Source organism: Eschrichtius robustus, chromosome 20 (assembly GCF_028021215.1).
Source record: "Eschrichtius robustus isolate mEscRob2 chromosome 20, mEscRob2.pri, whole genome shotgun sequence".
Taxonomy (NCBI): Eukaryota; Metazoa; Chordata; class Mammalia; order Artiodactyla; family Eschrichtiidae; genus Eschrichtius; species Eschrichtius robustus.
The window spans coordinates 56896679-56911592 of record NC_090843.1 but is presented as its reverse complement, the minus strand read 5'-3'; the positions used below and the strand labels follow the sequence as shown (position 1 = coordinate 56911592).

General features: G+C 44.4%; 1 protein-coding gene and 1 long non-coding RNA gene across 2 annotated transcripts; both read right to left on the bottom strand.

Moving 5' to 3' along the window:
- Nucleotides 1-785: 785 nt before the first annotated feature.
- LOC137755580 (zinc finger protein 594-like) lies at nucleotides 786-2842 on the bottom strand. Its single transcript, XM_068531780.1, is given in 2 exon segments — nucleotides 786-869; nucleotides 872-2842. Coding segments are annotated over 2 exon segments (2055 nt in total).
- Nucleotides 2843-4394: 1552 nt separating this feature from the next.
- On the bottom strand, nucleotides 4395-14371 carry LOC137754182 (uncharacterized). The gene is made up of 3 exons (XR_011071758.1): nucleotides 14273-14371; nucleotides 9535-9604; nucleotides 4395-4625 (listed from the first exon to the last, which is right to left on the bottom strand). It is a non-coding gene; the product is annotated as an uncharacterized lncRNA (long non-coding RNA).
- Nucleotides 14372-14914: the final 543 nt, after the last annotated feature.

Genomic DNA, 14914 nt, shown 5'->3' with positions numbered 1-14914 from the left:
TCCTAATCATCACCATTCTTTCTCTGGGGAATACCTCACTTGGCTCTTGTGTCCTGGCCTTCAGCTCTCCTGTTGTCAAGTCATTTCTATTATTTTTTGTTTCCTCTCAATTAATGTGGTGGTCCCCAACCTTCTTGGCACCAGGGACCGGTTTCGTGGAAGACAATTTTTCCACGGATCAGGGGTGGAGGGGGAGGAGGATGGTTCAGGAGGTAATGCGAGCGATGGGGAGCAGCAGATGAAGCTTCAGTCGCTCGCCCGATGCTCACCTCCTGCTGTGCGGTCTGGTTCCTTACAGGCCTCGGCCCAGTACCCATCCGCAGCCCAGAGGTTGGGGACCCCTGAATTAATGGATCATTCTAATTAGTATTATCACATATGCATAAGCATATTTTTATAAGGAGATAAAAGGGGAATATGTATAAAATATATATCTAACGGGAAGAACTCATCCCAGAGAAAGATTTAATCACTCTAAAGTACCTAAAACAGATTTATACTTGTCACTGGACTAGGTAGTTGAGATTGAAATGGCTCCTTCCATGAAGAATTTAGTTTGGGGGTTGCTGACAAAGTGATTTCTAATGATTTTATTAACAATGGAAGTACCGTAAAACATTCTCAATTAATTTTATCCTGGGAACCATACTCCAGTGTCAACTCTGAGGCAGAAAAAAGGTGATTATGTCCAAGAGCTTTCCCACATTACACTTATATGTTTTCCATCCAGTAGGGCTCTTCTAATGTCTTCCTACCTTCAAAGAGTTTTCAGCAATAAAAACCTTCTATTGTGCAATATGATGTGGTCTCCATCCGGTTTTTCCTATGTTCATTAGATCTCTGTTACCTATTAGAATAAGTCCTGTTTGTGGACGCTCTTGTGTTCCCCAAGCGCCTTTCCAGTATGAAGTTTCTGATGTTTAAGAAAAGCTGTGTGCCCACTGAAGGCCTTCCCACAGTTGCTACATTCAAAGGGTTTCTCTCCAGTGTGAATTCTCTGGTGACTAACAAGGTGTGAGTTCTGACTGAAGGCCTTCCCACATTCAGGGCATTCATAGGGTTTCTCTCCAGTATGAACACGGTGGTGTTTAATGAGATCTGAGCTGCCCCTGAAAGATTTCCCACATTTATTGCACATATAAGGTTTTTCTCCACTATGAATTCTGTGATGTCTCATAAGGTCTGAGCTCTGATTGAAAGTTTTCCCACATTCTTTACATTCATAGGGTTTCTCTCCTGAATGAGTTACCTGATGTCGGATGAGGTCTGAGCTGCCTCGGAAAGTTCTACCACACTGATTGCACTGATAAGCTTTCACTTCTTGGCAAATTCTCCGCTCTTCTCTAAGCAACTCTTCCTTGCTGAATGTTTTCTCACCTTTCTCAAGTTTCTCTCCAGTATGAAGGCTCTGATGTTTGAGAAAAGCCGTGCGCCAGATGAAGGCTTTTCCGCATTCCTTACATTCATAGGGTTTCTCACCACTGTGGATTCTGTGATGCTGGACGAGGAGTGAACGCTGCCGGAAGGCTTTCCCACATTCATTGCACTGATAGGGTTTCTCTCCAGTGTGAATTTTCTGATGTGTAGCAAGGTGCGACCTCTGGCTAAAGGCTTTCCCACATTCACTACATTCATAGGGTTTCTCTCCAGTGTGAGTTATCCAATGCCGAATTAGATCTGAACTTCCCCGGAAAGTTTTTCCACACTCAGTACATTCATAAGGTTTTTCTTCCCTGTGAATTTTCTGTTGTTGGATAAGAGCTAAGTCAGAAGTGCAGGCTTTTTCACATTCAAGTTCCTTTACAGTATGTAGTCTCTGATGTTTAAGAAAGGCTGTGCGCCCACTGAAGGATTTCCCACATTTGGGACATTCATGGGGTCTCTCCCCACTGTGGAGTCTCTGGTGTTCTGTGAGGCGTGAACGCTGCCTGAAGGCCTTTTCACAGGTGTTGCACTTGAAGGGTTTCTCTCCAGTATGAATTCTCTGATGTGTGACAAGGTGTGAACTCTGACTGAAGGTTTGTCCACATTCATAACATTCATAGGGTTTCTCTCCAGTGTGAATTCTGTTATGGATAATAAGATCTGAGCTTTGATTGAAGGCCTTCCCGCACTCATTACATACATATGGCTTCCCTCCACTGTGAATTCTCTGGTGCAGGACAAGGTTTGAGCTTCCCTTGAAGGCCTTTCCACACTCTTTACATTCATAGGGATTCTCGTCGTTATGAATTCTCTTATGTCGGACCAGGTTAGATCTCTGATTGAAGTCTTTTCCACATTCATGACATATATAAGGTTTCTTTCCTGTATGAATTCTCTGATGTATAATAAGATTTGAACTTTGATTAAAGTCTTTTCCACATTCACTACATACATATGGTTTCTTTCCTGTATGAATTCTCTGATGTACAATCAGGTTTGAGCTCCGATTAAAAGTTTTTCCACATTCCTTACATTCATAGGTTTTCTTTATATTACCAGTTTTCTGATGTTCAGTTATTTCTGACTTCTGTTTGAAGCTCTGGCCACAGACTTCATATCTGTGGGATCTTTCTCCTGCAGAAAGTATTTTTTCTCTTTCCTTACATCCATGGACTCTCTCTCCTGCAATGGCTTTCTTGGGGATCAGATTCACTTCCCTGATACCTCTCTCTTGGGAAGGGGGATGTCCCACTGCATCCTCTAAGGGGCTTACCCAATACCTCAATAACCTGTCCTCAGGATCACCAGTTTCAACTAACCCACATTCCTGGGAGATCTGTCTTTGGAGTCTTTCTGATACAGCCCTTGCTGAATCTTTTTCTTCAGAAATTTCCATCTTTGTCTTTCAATCTTTCATCTTATTTTTGGTCTCAGAATCTGAAATAATAAGTAGACCATTCTATAATTCCTAAAATACAAAATTTCACCTCTTTCCTACACTGGGAAGTCTCAGAGGGAGGAACAAGGAACTTGGAAGAAGACTCTTCCCTGCTGGAGCTGAGATTCAGACGTTTTTCAGAGGGATTGTGGCTACCACAGGAACACACACCCTATTGGTGGAGAAGAAACTTGCCGGGGTGCAGGCTGGAGCTGGTGTGTGTGGGTGGCCTGCAGGGTGGTGGAAGAATTCACTGGTGATGGGCAGTCTGGAGCTGGAAGTGGCCTGTTTGATGGAGTAGGAACCTGCTGGGCCCTGAGGCCAGGCCAGAATGGGTTCACAGGAAGCAACTCACTAGGGTGATTGCCACCAGGCCTCCCACAAGTTGATCTGCTGGGAGCCACACCAATAAATAAAATAAAATAGCACACCAGCACCAGGAAAAGAAGTTCCTTCCTTTTCCTATGGCCTTGCATTTCCCTCCAGCATCCTCTATTGACAAAATCTAAATCTTGTACCAGCTGGCAAAGGAGAAATGGTCCATATCCCGTAACTTAAGCAAAGCAAAGAAGGGTAGATTTGGAGTTGAGATATGATAAATTAATAACTGATCCACTAACCATTCCTCCCAATATATCATGACATATTTAAACAAATATGAAACTATGCCTCAGAATAAAAATGCTTGGCTGCCATTTTAATAGAAATCAATTCTCCCTTTCTCAGACCTGGCATTTTTCTTTCTGGTATTCTGGTGGAACTGCCTCCTTTGTATGGCAATTTTGTATCCTCCTGCAACTGGAAGACAGATGAGTTTATTGCCTTTGAGTGTTCATATCATCAAATCCCTGACCTTGCCCAGTCACAAAAACACATTTCTGAGCTCCTCGAGACAGCCATTTCACCTTGGCCCGGGGGATTGGAACACTCTAGTCAGTAATCTTTTTGCAATGAATAAGAGGCAACACAGCATAGAGATTAAGAGTGTGGATTCTTAACTGACTGTCGGGCAAACTGCCTGGGTTTGAATCCTATCTCCATCACTTACTGACTGTGTGATGTTAGGCAAGTTGCTGCAGCTCTCTGTGCCTGTTTCCTCATCTCTAAAATGGAGATAATAATAGTATTTACCTCATAGAGTTGTTATGAGAATTAAATATATGTAAAACATTTAGAACCATGCTTGGCATATAGAAAGCACTATGTAAGTGTCAGCTGCTGTTACTATTACTACTATTATCATTAATCATTACTCTTTATGCCCAAGAATTATCATTAAGTAATGTGTCCCTAGCACAAACCTCCATATCTAGGCTGGATTTTATTTATTTAACATTCAAATAAAATACTGGAAAGAATTGGCTTTGTCATAATTTTCCCTTAAAGTGATTTTTTTGGGGGTTTGTTTGATATATAGTGTTCAAAATTTAGAAACAGTTTAAAAGATGGAAAAGGCATTTCTCAAAACCCACTGAAAACAGTTAAAAGAATGACAAATGAGGTGAACTCCATCTTTAAAAAAAGGGTCATATACAGATGTCTCCCAAAGTATCATATCCTGAAAGGCATGGTCAGTGATCTTCTAATTAGAGTGAAGAGATCTAGAGCCATGGCGTGGAGGCGGGTGACAGAAGCAGGGACTGTCCCATAGAGATCTAGTCTGACATATCAGAGTGGTAGGGGAAGATGCTAAAGAAGAAACAGTGCCGGCAGATCATTTAGGTTGTCTTCCACCTGGTACCTGGCTGAGGAACACTGGCAGCTGTGGAGCAAGATGAAGAAAGGAGATGAATGTGACTGTCAGACTGTGCTATGAAAGTCCAGTGATCTACAGGGCTTTTTCTGTGCCATGTTGATCTCCTGGAAACCAAAAGCTGAAGGGAGATAATGCCTGTAGATTTGATGAGAAGGTGTTTGTGGCAGCAGATCTGTATGAAGGCTTTGAGATGCCCTTGCTCAATTCCCTCTGCCTCTTCCCTCTTTCATAGAGAACCTGCTTCATGCACTGTTGAGTAGTAATCATTCAGGTAACTTTGTGGGATGTGTGCTTGAAAACAGGTGGTTGTTGCTTTAGGAAAGAAAGCAACATGGGTAACAGAGGGATTAGGAACATACACCCAAGAGGAACAGCAAAGGAATTAATAGGACGCATTCAGCAGAGCTCTCCACTATCTCAAAGAAATTATAGACAAAACCACTGTTTAAATGAAAACTCAAAGAAGACATATAAGAGCTCAAAATAGATTGTAGATTATAAAAGAATAAAAAGAAGTGAGAAGTAATCTGGCAGAGCTGAAGGAAAAAAGTGGAAGGGAAAACTAAATGCATTACGTAGATGAAACTCATCAAAGAAAAAAGAAAAATAATCACTACAGGGACATGATGAGGCCTGGAGAGATGACACAGAATGCAGTGGATATAAATATGATTATCGAGAAAACAAGTTGCTACAGAAAGATATTCAAATATATATATAATTAGTGTTTCTAAAGAAGAGAAAAGAACAAACAGAAGGAAAAAAAAAACATTCAAACATAACAGAAGGAAATATGGCTGAAATAAAGACTTGAGTCTATTGGAAGGATACAGTGTAGTCCATAGAAAGTTGACATAGAACAGTCCACACCAAGGCATAGCCTGGTGAAGTAACTAAATTTCAGGAATAAATGAACAAATGAAGATCTGAGGCAGAGGAGCAAGTAATGGGCAAGAGGGAATTTCAGGCTGAGTTTATACTCCTCCATGTTACACTCATGCCAGAGTATAGTAATGCCTGTAAAGTTCTGAAGAGACACAAAGTGTGACTTGATCATTTTTTACTTGGCAAACTGTTCCCTCATATTAAAATAGGCAAACGTTCTCAAGTAGGTAAAAACTCAGGGAGTATGACAGGCAGCCCTTTTTGAAAAGACCTGCTGGGCAATGAGATATAGCCAATGAAGAAATGAGTGAAAATAAACATTCAGGACCTCAGAGAACATTGTAAAACAATGGATGAGGAGTGTTGAATCAATTTAAATATGGAACTGACATTAAACAATTGGAAATTATTTTTGTAGAATAGAGGAGGAGAGGTAGTGGGAGTTAAGTATAAATTGTGTTAATTTGCCTATCTGTCATGACAGGGATCAACAGATAGCATCTCAAGTAGAAATACATAATTTTAAAAGAAGATCCAAACCTTAATATGTTTCATGATCGGTCTTTCCCCATAATTTTAGAGGAGTGATCTTTCAAAATTACAGAGAAACAGACTTCCCTGCTGGTCCCGTGGTTAAGACTGAGCAGTGGTTAAGACTCTGCGCTTCCACTGCAGTGGGTGCGGGTTTGATCCCTGGTTGGGGAACTAAGATCCCGCATGCCACACATAGTGCAGCGAAAAATAAAATAAAATTACAGAGAAACACTTTTTTTTTTTGGCTGCGCCTCGTGGCATGCAGGATCCTAATTCCCCGACCAGGGATCGAAACTGTGCCCCCTGCAAACCGCGCCCCCTGCACTGGAAGTGCAGAGTCAACCACTGGACTGCCAGGGGAGTTCCCACTTTTTCCATTTTTGATCATAAAAATACTACATGCTCATTATAGGAAAAATCAAGAGTAGAGAAGAGCACAGAGAAGAAACTAAAGATAACCAATATTTTGTTGTATATTCTCCCAGTCTTATTTCTGGGCATCAATTTTTTTCTGATACAAAAATGGGATCACAGTATACATGCCCTTATTGTCCTCTTTGCCCTGCTTGTGATACTGGAGCTGGACCCTGGAAACAGTTCCCTTTTGTTGGCTGGCTTTGTCAATAGAGGGTGCTGGAGGAACACTGTAAGCCACACAAAGAGAAAGGGGCTTCTCTTGGTACTTTTGAGCTGCTTTGTCTTTTGGTGGGGCCCCCAAATCAATATAAGGGAGGCTTGATGGGGTAGACCAACCAGCTCTGGCCTACCCAACCCTCCAGTGAGTTTTTCCACTACCCAGCAGGCCTTTCCTATGGATTACCTCTAGCCTGCCTGCACCCTTCAGTGAATTTCTCTGTCATTTGGCAGGCCATGCTGACAGACATGCCCTCTGACAAATTTCTTTACACCAGCAGGCTGTGTTTCTTTGGCAACCACAACCCATCCAAAAAAGTCTGAATCCCTGCTTTGGGGTAGGGGGGAGCCCTCTTCTAAATTTGTGGTTCCTTCCTTATTTACTCCTCCTTAGTCCTAGAGGTAAGACGGCTTCCTGCGTTATCTATTTCTATACTCCTTAGAGTTTTCTTTAGATCCTTTTAGTAGTTAGCTACCTTTACCGGTTAAATATTCTTTATATTAAATGTCCCTTGTTTAAACTGCTGGTATAGTTTTTGTCTCCTGACTGGATCCTGACTGATACAGGTACATATTATCATTTCATTTTAGTTCTAGAACAAAGTGAAGATGACACAAGAAGAATAGGAAGGGGGCTAAGAAAGAGGAAACAAAAATTTGTTTAGAAATAGTGCTATAAAGGACTCCTCTCCGTAAGAATCATTAGGGTCAACCTTTACCACAGGCATAGGTATGGCAAAGTACCCAGTCCTTAGTCCCACACAGCAGTCCCTGCAGAGATGAATGGCATTCTCTGCTCAGCATTTTCATCCAATTCCATAGGTGAAAGGAATAGGGAGTAATTTAAGGAACTCTTCGCCTCAGAGGATGTCTGGAGAAGGGTACAGTATCTGAAACAAAGGCTTGATCAGAGATGAGTCCTCCTCTACAATCCAATCCAGCTGAACTCAGAGCTTCTGGGAAAAGGGCATTGTTATTTCATATCATTCACTGATGTGTTCACCTAACTTACATTAACTAAGCACCCACCATATTCCAGACACTGTACTAGGTACTGGCAATACAAAGGTGAACATCCCTGCCCTCAAGGAACTTACAGTTCAATGAAGGGAGATATATGTGTAAATGGACAAGAAGATAGTGTGGCCAGTGCTGGAATAAGGCGAGCACTGTCCAGTATGGGAGAACCTGAATCAACGAAACATGGTAACTGCAAGTGGGGGAAGAAAGGATTCAAGAATGACTTTCAGTTTTCTGGCTTAGGCAGTGGGTGGGATATGGTGCTGTTTATGAAGACAGGGGTCAGAGAAGGAAGAGTAGGTTTGGAGGGTGGGAGAATAGGTCCAAAGATCTGAAGATGAGTTGAGTTTTTCGTCATCTCTTGGTTTCTAACAGGAACCAAGCTCAGGGAAAGCCAAGGAGTTGTCAACTCCACAGATTAGGCTAGGTGCCCTTCAACAAAGAGCAGAAGCATCTTATCTTGTCTCCAAGAGTCAAAGCCATTGGGAATCCTTAATCCTCCAATTCCACTGAGCTCTTTAAAACCTTTTCTTGTTTTTTGCTTTTCAACCGAAACTCAGAGAATTTGGGGTGCATAGAATCTAAGTTAGAGGACAGAGCCCCTACTCGGTGAGACCAGCTCTGTCTCTTCCTCTAGTATCTCTGCCATGCAGGGATTCCACTGAGTGTGGACCTGAGGCCCAGTATCCTTCTGCGATTCATTCACAGCCACACCTTGCAACATCTTGAATTCCTGAAACAGAAGTTCCTGTTCTGCAACTACCCAATAGGGAGTTGGCAGCAGATACTCCATAGCTTCCCTTTCCTTTTTAAATCTCTACTACTTCCTGCATTCCCTTGGTCTCAGTAGATAATCTTGCCCCTCACTTTAAAAATATGTGAGACCACGTGGTAAAAATCACCTCACGTTACTCTCTCTTTGCAATGACTCCTCATCTTTACTGTATTTTGTCTCTTCCATTCTCTAGTATTTTTTGCTCTTTAACTGAGCCCCTATGATGGGCCAAGCACCATGCTAGGTGGTTAGAATACAATAATGAGGACAGAGTCCCTGCCCTTGACTAGCGTGTGGTGTTAATTAAATGTGTTAAATGCACAATAAGGGTAAGTGTGGGTGCCGTGGGACTTCATGAGAAGAGCACAACCTGAGGGGGGTGGGATGGGTGAGGAAACTTCCTGAAGGAAGCAGCTTCTAAGGTGAGGCCTGAAAGACAATTTGAGATAACTAGACTAAAAGAAGAAGGAAGGGCTTTTCAGATTGAGGCTAAAGCATGTACAAAGGCCAGGAGGTGAGAGAAGCTACGATGTGTTCATGGATGCACAATATGACTGAAGCCCAGAATACAGACAGTAAACGATGAAGCTGGGGAAGCGGCGGTCAAACCACGGAGGGCCGTGTATCCCAGGCTAAGAAGCTTGGCCTTTCTCCTGAAGGCAGTGGGGAACCCCGGAAGAGATTAAAGCAGGAGAATGACACAATTAGATTTATCTTTTTAAAAGACTGCTCTGACAGCTTATGGAGAACAGACTAGAGGGTGCAAGGCTGAAAGCTGGGATATTGCTTAGGAAACTACAGCAGAATCTATGATGGAGACAGTGAGGGCCTCATCACTGACAGTGAGTTACTGGGACTGGAGACATTTTAAAGTATATTAAAGAAGCAAAAACAGGGAGAATCGGTGCTGTCCTGAATGGAAGGTGTGAGGGAAAAGAGAAGGCATTAAGGATGACACCCAAGTTTCTAGCTTGGACAACTGCCTAAGCTGGGTAGTGGGACTAAAAGAGTGGCGGTGAGGGGGAGGAGGTGGTGAATTCCACTTCAGACATGTTATATTTGACGTACCTGTGCGGCATCAAGGAGAAAACGTCTGAGAAGCCAATGAATCAGTGGGTCAGGAACGCAGGAGGAAAATCTAGAATGGACACACAGATTTTGGAATCAGCAGCATATAAGTAGTATCTAAAGCAGAAAAGTGACACTGGCGATTACAGCTCGGAGGCAGCTTAGAGTTCTGAACACAACAGGGCTTTGGAAGCAAGCAGAACCAAATTAGAATCCCAGCTTCTTAATCTCCCCCAACTATCATTTCTGCAAATGTAAAGCAGAAATACCACTTACTCCAAAGTGTTATTGTACACATTTTTAAAAACCCACCCCGGGAATTCCCTGGTGGTCCAGTGATTAGCACTCGGCACTTTCACTGCCGTGGCCTGGGTTGGGGAACTAAGATCCGCAAGCCACGCGGTACAGCAAAACAAACACCAACAACAAAAAACAACCCCCCCCCCAAAAAAAAACCCCACCCCAATGTATATAAAGCCACACACCTCTACAGTGTAAGCCTCCCAAGAGTGTAAGCTCTGTGGGGATGGGGGTCTTTGTTTTGTTCAGTGTTGCAACAGTACCTGGACCATAGTGGGTGCTCAATTAAAAATCATTGAAGGGACTTCCCTGGTGGCACAGTGGTTGAGAATCCGCCTGCCAATGCAGGGAACACGGGTTCGAGCCCTGGTCTGGGAAGATCCCACATGCCGCAGAGCAAATAAGCCTGTGTGCCACAGCTACTGAGCCTGTGCTCTAGAGCCTGTGAGCCACGGCTGCTGAGCCCATGTGCCACAACTGCTGAAGCCCGTGCACCTGCAGCCCGTGCTCCGCAACGGGAGAGGCCACCGCAATGAGAAGCCCGCGCACCGCAACGAAGAGTAGCCCCTGCTCGCCGCAACTACAGAAAGCCCACGTGCAGCAACGAAGACCCAACGCAGCCAAAAATAAAAAATAAATAAATAAATAGATTCCCAACCCACACTTAAAAAAAAAAAAAAGAATAGTCAATTAAAAAAAAAATCATTGAATAGGGGCTTTCCTGGTGGCACAGTGGTTAAGAATCCGCCTGCCAGTGCAGGGGACATGGGTTCGAGTCCTGGTGCGGGAAGATCCCACATGCCGCGGAGCAACTAAGCCCGTGCGCCACAACTACTGAAGCCCACGCGCCTAGAGCCCGTGCTCCACAACAAGAGAAGCCACCGCAATGAGAAGCCCGCGCACCGCAACAGAGAGTAGCCCCTGCTCACCGCAACTAGAGAAAGCCTGCGCGTAGCAACAAAGACCCAACTCAGCCATAAGTAAATAAATAAATAAATTTATTTTAAAAAAATCATTAAATAAATGAATAGTAGGTTAACTCTCGTCCCTCTTTCCCTTGACTAATCCCTGAAATTCTTTTCTCCCTTGGCTTCCATAATGCATGATACTCCACCCACTCTACTTTTTTTTATTGTCTTTACCCTTTCAGCTTTTCCTTCCTTCTAGTCCTCTCCTTTTATATTCAGTATCTCAATGACCATATCACCTCTGGCTTCAGTGATCACTTTTGTCCAGAATGAATCATAAATCTAAAACTCCTATCCCTCACCTACATTGTAGTCTATATTCACAATGCATCTCCAGTCCAATGTCTTACTGACAGTCAAGAAGAATCAAATGCATAAAAAAGAACTCAACATTTTGCTTCTAAATGTATTCCCTCTTCTTACTATCTATTTCTGCCCAAATGACCAGTTTTCACTGAACAAATATTTAACATGAGCCTATAGTGTCCAGGCACTGTTCTAGGCCCTGGGATACTCTGGTGAAGAAGCCCCTAATGGGGCTTGTATTCTAGGGGTTCCTAAGCCAGAAACGCGGTAGTATTTTTTTTTTAATTAAAAATACTTTATTGCTAAAAAATTCTAACCATCATCTGAGTCTTTAGTTAGTCATTATCCTTTTTCAACAGTAACATCAAAGATCACCAGTCACCATAACAAATATAATCATAATGAAATAGCTTGAAATATTGCAAGAATTGCCAAAATGTGACACAGACATGAAGTGAGCAAGTGGTGTTGGAAAAATGACACTGATAGACATGCTTAACGCAGGCTTGCCGCAAACCTTCAATCTGTAAAAAATGCAATATCCATGAAGCACAATAAAGCAAAACACAATAAATTGAGGTATGTCTGTACTATTGTAGAATTATCTATTTCTCCTTTCAGTTCTGTCAATTTTTGCTTCATATACTTTTCAGTTCTGTTGTTAGATGTGTATACATTTATAAGTCTTACATTTTCTGGTTACTGCCACCTAAAATGTGACCCACACACCAGCCACAGTAGCCTCACTGAGGAGCTTGGTGAAATGCCAATTCTCAAGCACCACCCAGACCTACTGAGTCAGTCTCTGGGGGAGGGGCCCAGCAATCTGTGCTTACCCAGCTCACGCTCCAGGTGATTCTCAGCTTGCTACAATCTGAGAAGCACCGCTCTGAGAGGCAAGTCATCTTGGACTCCTCTCTCTCTATCCCTTCTATCCGTACCTACTAACTAACTCTGAAAACTGTTCCAACTCCATCTTAACCCAGAACCTTCTCACCTCATGCTTGGATTCTCGTAAAATCTCTAAACGTTTTCTGGCTCCAATCAATGCTGATAACACTGTCGGATGAAATAATTTTCTAAAGCACTGCTGACACCAATGATCAAAAATCTACCATGACTTTTCTATCACCCATTAAAGGAAATAATAGCTTCTTTTTGACTCACAGAACTGTAATATATCCTAGGGCTGCCATGACAAAATACCACAAACTGGGTGACTTAAAACAACAGGAATTTATTCTCTCACAGTTCTGGAGGTTAGAAGTCTGAAATGAAGGTGTTGGCTGGGTGGCTTCCTTCTGCAGGCTCCTAGGGATAACAGTTCCATGCCTCTCTCCTACCTTCTGGTGACATCTGGCAATCCTTGTGTTCCTTGCTTTGTAGATGCAGTACTTCAGCCTCTGCCTCCACCTTCACATGGCATTCTCGCTGTCTCTGTCTCTTCACCTGGCCATCTTCTTATAAGGACACCAGTCATATTGAATTAGGGGCCCATTCTACTCCAGTATGACCTCATCTTACCTAGTTACATCTGCAATGACCCTATTTCCAAATAAGGTCACATTCTGAGGCACTGGGGGCTAAGACCTCAACATATCCTTGTTGGGGGATAAATTCAACCCATAACAATAGCCCCATTCTATGATTCACGGAAGAGCAAACCTATGCTCTCGTATTCTCCCTAAATTCCCATATACTAGGCTTCTTCCCATTCTGTCCCTGTGCCCATGACTCTCCTATTTGTGATGTCCTTCCTACTCTTCTTCATCTACATCAATATCAAATGCAGCAAGAGGCCAGGCAGTTAATCAGAATGGGTGAAGCAAATAAGGTGATAAATGACAACTGATACTTTGCTGCAGTGTCCGGGAGGCAATGATTACTGGGGACTGGGGATCTGCAAATTTTGTACTGAGTCGAAAGGAGGGAGCTGCTACTCAGTTCCTCCTAATTGCACCATGCAGACATGTGTGCCCTATTTGGCCACATCTTCTGATTGTCCAAGAGGTGCTGAAAATCCAGATTTTTGAGTGAGTGGACGTGAAAGAAATTTTCTGATTTTAAAATGTTGGCCACTAATTCAAGTAAAAACAAACAGCATGAGTCAGGAAAATGTGTCTACAGGGAATTCCCTGGCAGTCCAGTAGTTAGTTAGGACTCTGCGCTTTCACTGCAGTGGCGGGGTTCAATCCCTGGTCAGGGAACTAAGATCCCCAGAAGCTGCAGGGAGCGGCCAAAAAAAAAAAAAAAAGTGTCTACAGTCTAATCTGGCCCAGGGGCCATACTTTTACAACCTCTGACTTACACAAATTCCTCCCACTGTTTTAGGCTCACCTTAGTTAGTACCTTCTAACTATTTCAATCCTTTTAATTCATATTCATGTGCATGCATTAGGTGATGCTACACAAGATGGAGTCCCTGCCTAGGGGCCTGGAAGACTTAGATAAACAGACACACACGGAACCAGGTAGTAAGCGTTTGTGAAATAGACGCCAAACAAGCTAAAAAAAGATGAAAAGCTTAAAGAGGGAGGGAGGGAGGTGGCAATCCTGGAAGGCTTCCCAAAGAAAATGACTTTAGGAGCTACCCCTAAAAGAATATGCAGACGTTTACAAAGAAGAGACCAGCCCAAATCCCTCCCTCCTCCGAACTCCCAACAGTACGAACATTTTAGATCAGGTATTACAACATGTCTGAACCGTACAGTTCATTCCTGTGGTTCAGTCAGTCTAGTCTTCCCAAGGGGTCTGTCAGTTACTCCTGGAGCGTTCTACGCGCCTGACAGGGCACTGTGCAAGGAACAGGGTCAATTCATGCCTGGGGTTTGATTCTGGGCCTGGGGGAGATGCGGTTTGCAGTACTCACAGGAGGGAACTGGAACAGACTGGAAAAAGGGAACGCGGCGCGGGGGTGGGGGTGGGGGTAGGGGTGTGTGGTGTGTGTGGAGATGGGCGAGGTACGCCGAGACCCAGGAGAGGGCCAAGGGCATAGAAGGCCTGGCCGCGCACACCCGGCGCCTAAGTCCCAGAGGCCGCAGCCTCTCCCGGTTCGGAGAAATGAGGGGTCAGCGCCCACCTCCGAAGATCTGCTCTCCACCCCGCTTCCCCAAGGGACCCAGGCGCTGGGGCCCCCAGTTCTGCGATCACAGCGGGGGTCTCACCTCCAGGCCACCCCTAGCCTCCCGCTCGACCGTGGCCACCTGCACGGCCGCCAGCGATCAGCCCCAGCTCCTCCCTCCGGCGCGGCGCCACCACCCTGGACATCGTGACCGCGGCGGCCGGCCACTTCCGGCGTGCTCCCCCAGGCGGCCGTCCTTCGCCCCGACGCCGGACCAGGCTGTGCCCGCCAATCCGCGGGCGCGCCCCCAAGCCGCCTCCCACCCGCTCAAGGGTCTTTCCTGCGCAGGTTCGGCGTCGTTCGCTCGGTCTCGCGCGAGCAGAGTCCTGAGGGTCCAGCGCCGTGCAGGTTGGTGCACCTGCAGGCGCCAAGTAACGTATGCGAGGCCACCACCGAGACGCAAGTCCTCCGGGGGTCCTAGACTCGCCCACGGGGGGGGGGGCTGGCCTCTGGCCAGTCGGTCTGGGTGGGGGACCCTGTCAGATAACCACGCTTTTGTTCTAATTTTTAATTTTTTTTGTTTCCCTGCGTGCTTTTGTGGTCTCATTCATTGATGCCTTCTGTTTGCAGTGCCCTCTCAAAGGCTTGGTAGTACAGAGATAAACAAGGATAGCGAAATGTTTAAAAGGGCAAGTTCTGAAGTGAGAACATAAAGACACTCAAAGTCAGACAGAATCGCTGACCC